Source organism: Lygodium microphyllum, chromosome 29, assembly GCF_053477565.2.
Source record: "Lygodium microphyllum isolate KBCC chromosome 29, Lygodium_microphyllum_v1.1.10, whole genome shotgun sequence".
In the NCBI taxonomy this organism is placed as follows: domain Eukaryota; kingdom Viridiplantae; phylum Streptophyta; class Polypodiopsida; order Schizaeales; family Lygodiaceae; genus Lygodium; species Lygodium microphyllum.
In genome coordinates, this window is record NC_141163.1 from 3,755,768 (window position 1) to 3,759,077 (window position 3,310).

General features: G+C 44.7%; 1 protein-coding gene across 2 annotated transcripts; it reads right to left on the bottom strand.

The window, feature by feature from the left end:
• Window positions 1-1,676: 1,676 nt before the first annotated feature.
• GEA6 (Stress induced protein) lies at window positions 1,677-2,855 on the bottom strand. 2 transcript variants are annotated; one of them, XM_087671704.1, is made up of 3 exons: window positions 2,770-2,855; window positions 2,399-2,528; window positions 1,677-2,090 (listed from the first exon to the last, which is right to left on the bottom strand). In XM_087671704.1, the coding sequence occupies exons 2-3, from the start codon at window positions 2,502-2,504 to the stop codon at window positions 1,927-1,929; spliced, it is 270 nt and encodes an 89-aa protein (XP_087527830.1). In that variant the 5' UTR covers window positions 2,505-2,528; window positions 2,770-2,855; the 3' UTR covers window positions 1,677-1,926. The 2 variants fall into 2 exon arrangements, with proteins under 2 accessions (XP_087527830.1, XP_087527831.1); XM_087671705.1 differs by lacking the exon at window positions 2,770-2,855 and adding an exon at window positions 2,677-2,761.
• Window positions 2,856-3,310: the final 455 nt, after the last annotated feature.

A 3,310-nucleotide genomic window follows, 5' to 3' on the forward strand; every position in this document is an offset into this window, starting at 1 on the left:
CTCTTTCCTGTGCTGGGCGGATGGGGAATCTTGGGAGGGTGCCGGGATGTATTACAAATGACCTGAAGAAACCGCTGCCTTGGCCCTAGATTACTTTGTGCCATAGGTAACTCGAATGGTTGATGAATCCTCATGCTACTCCTTTTCAAGGTGATTAACCTCGATCCTCTTTGTAGGGAACCAACTCAATTCGAGTGGACTCGAATTTGATCAAGGGGGAGTAGGTATGAGGGAAGGAGTGTAATGAGGCTTGAGCAACCCATGTCTCCCCACCTCCTCCATGTAGGCCGTGCCTCATGGAGCAACCATCATTTTTGCCTCTCGACGTGCAGGGTTCTCATTTTGAGCGAGGCAGCCAGGCCCCTTGCTTCGAGTTTGAGTCACCATGACTTATTATGAGAGGTGGGTTATGAACCGTGTCACCCTTGTGGTGCCGTGTTCCAAAATGGTTGATTGTGGATCCTTGTGAGCCCGGAACTCTTCCGTGGCGTGATCCAGTGACTCCAAGCGCCATGTTACCTTATGCGAGTTAAACAAACGCGTTATGCGTGCTATGAGCGAGCCGCGACGCGGGAGGGACATCAAGGACATAACGGAAGGACATAACGGCCCGTGACGTGACATGACGCGACGCGACCGGATCATATTGTGACATGACAACGTGTCACTTTGACATGTCTTGCGAGTTGGCTTTTGATGCGTGTTCAAGACGCGACGCGGTGCTACGTGCCCGCAAGCCATGTTGCTTGTGCGATTTCACGTGGGACTAGGTATGTACCGTCACATGAACATTATTAAAGTGACGATTTAAAAAAATCTATGACCCGACAAGCTTCCCGCAAGAAAAAGGCCGCTAGAAAAAAGATTTCAATGTATAGAATTGATCATTCCGCCAGGCCTAAAATTTGAAGGTTGCAACACCCTTCAAAGGGGATTTTGCCGTTCTAGAGAAGGGTGATACATATATTAAGAATTTTAGAGAAAAATAGTTATATGCCCTTCCAATAGTTATATGCCCTTCCAAACTCTTTAAAAAGAAAAGGAGAGGTCCTCTTAAGACCTTCTAAATGAAAAGTTGGGTAGCCCTTCAAATTTGAGGGCTGGCACACGCATGTAGCACACGCACGTAGTTGATCGACAGATGACGCGAGGTACATATGATGTACACCCCTAAACTTTTCCGAGACTCGCAATATTGATGAAAAAAGTACTAAGCATTCGAGCCAAATAATGTGAATGCAAGTATTTACAAGTATTAGATTCCGACAACGACGTCGCAAGTATTAAAGCATTCTTCCAACTACTGTAGTAGCAATATAACTATAATACTGCAACACTCTACATGTGGACAATGCATGCATGCATGAGCATTCCAGCTAGTAGCCCATATAACTCGAACGATTTCTCATCAACTCAGAGGAAAATGCCAGAGTATTTGTAAAACACAATTCTCATCTATCAATGCTAAACATTTCTATCAATGCTAAGTATTAAAATTGTGCAATTCACTATAGTAATTCAGTTATTATAAGCCTTTCGTGCGTTCCATTTCCTCATTTCTTCAACGTCCAGAAACGACTCGGAACGCCTGCGGGCATTCAGGATTCAGAATGGCGGAATGTGCTATCAGTAATCAAGTACGAATTAAAGAGGGTCGGAAGATGCATTGAAGTAAATAGATTAAGGCAGGTGATATACAAGAAATTTGATTGATTTGAGCTTCGATCGAAGGTGATCAGAGCGGAACAAGAACGCCCATATTTACATGATACAGAATAATTACAGCATCATCAACCCACTTATAATTACAGAACGTAAACGTAAGTCACAGATGCTCCTAATTATTACTGCACAACAAGGTAACCCTCGCTAACTGTGCATCGCTCTAGCGCCTCAGTTCAGAATTAGGGCTTTTGATGAATCTATCTAGCTCCTAGATCTGTACTTGGACTCGTCAATATCCACCCCTTTCTCAGCTGCAGCCTCGTCACCCGACTGATCCGTGGTGGAAAGCCCTCCCTTCTTGCCCATCTCCTGATAGCCCTCCGTGCCAATCTGCTCGCGCCGGGTCTGGCCACCTCGACTACGCCCTAACACATCCAAACAAGATCAAAGAAACAAAATGGTCCCATAACTTCAGCAATATGTGCGTGAACATGCAATGGCACCATAATAACATGGATTATCCAAACTCTCCACCCATAGCTCAGTACTAAATCTCCAAGATTAGTAGGCTGCACGTCATGCATGTAGCAAGCAACACTACAGTACTAAACGTCTTCATTCTTAGGCTGCACATCTAATGTAAGCTTCAAACCACTATCCTATGCACAATATCACTCCCTGCAAAACAAGGATCACTGGAACTGCAGAATATCATCTACAGTACTCTTCTTACCCTCAGCCAAGCGCTCCTGTGCCTCCAAGCTTTTACCACCGGTGCCACCAGGTACGACGGTCTCGCCAGACCTGGCCCTCTCATCCAATTCTTCACGGGAAGCCATGATTATTATCACGAGCTACTGAATCTGGTGATATAGAAAGCAGTAGAGTTGGGTCGGAGATAAAGCATCAATGGCAACATACTGCTAGTACTAGTACTATGAAATTTCTACTGCAAAGAAACTACAGTTTAACACACCATGATCAGTTGCAAACTAACACTACAATACGTACTGTTGAAAGGATATCTACCATCAGTTGCAGCTACCACTATCACTAACTACTACTGCAGAACTGATTGAAGATTGATCTGGTCTAGGGTTGCACCTGTCGTCTCAAATGAAGGATCAGATTGATCTGTAATACAGGCCGCCCGCTTATCACGCTACACGAACACAGAACGAAGACCCCCCAAAACAACACCTCGACCCATCGTCCTTTATGGAATGCAACAACCCTTCCACGTGTCCACTTGCATGCCAATCTCTAATACGTCACGTCGCCATACCATACTCGGAGGATATACTCTACACACATCCCCACTCTAGACTAGTCTAGCTGTCGGTCACCCCTCTAATATTGCTTTGTACAATCGTATACAATTCCTCTACACCGGTCTGCTATTTGTAGTCTCTCCGTGATTTCTATGTCCTGGTTATGGTCTAATGGGCCAAGTATACATGGCATCAGGTCTAAAAGGACATTTCATAATTCTGCACTCGCACTGTAAAAACGAACTAGGAGTTAAAGGTATAATGATTGCTGTGTGCCTAGATACTGCAAGCGCGCTGTTCAATCCAACACATTGCCATTATAATATTGCGCTTCTCTTGAGGGAAATGCATAGCTCATTAACCCCTCTAATATT

Bases quoted from the DNA above. Each gene is read 5' to 3' on its own strand.
- GEA6 (XM_087671704.1), bottom strand. From the start codon at position 2,504: ATGGCTTCCCGTGAAGAATTGGATGAGAGGGCCAGGTCTGGCGAGACC. The intron at 2,091-2,398 runs GTAAGAAGAGTA...TGGATGTGTTAG, and splicing joins ACAGGAGCGCTTGGCTGAGG to GGCGTAGTCGAGGTGGCCAG.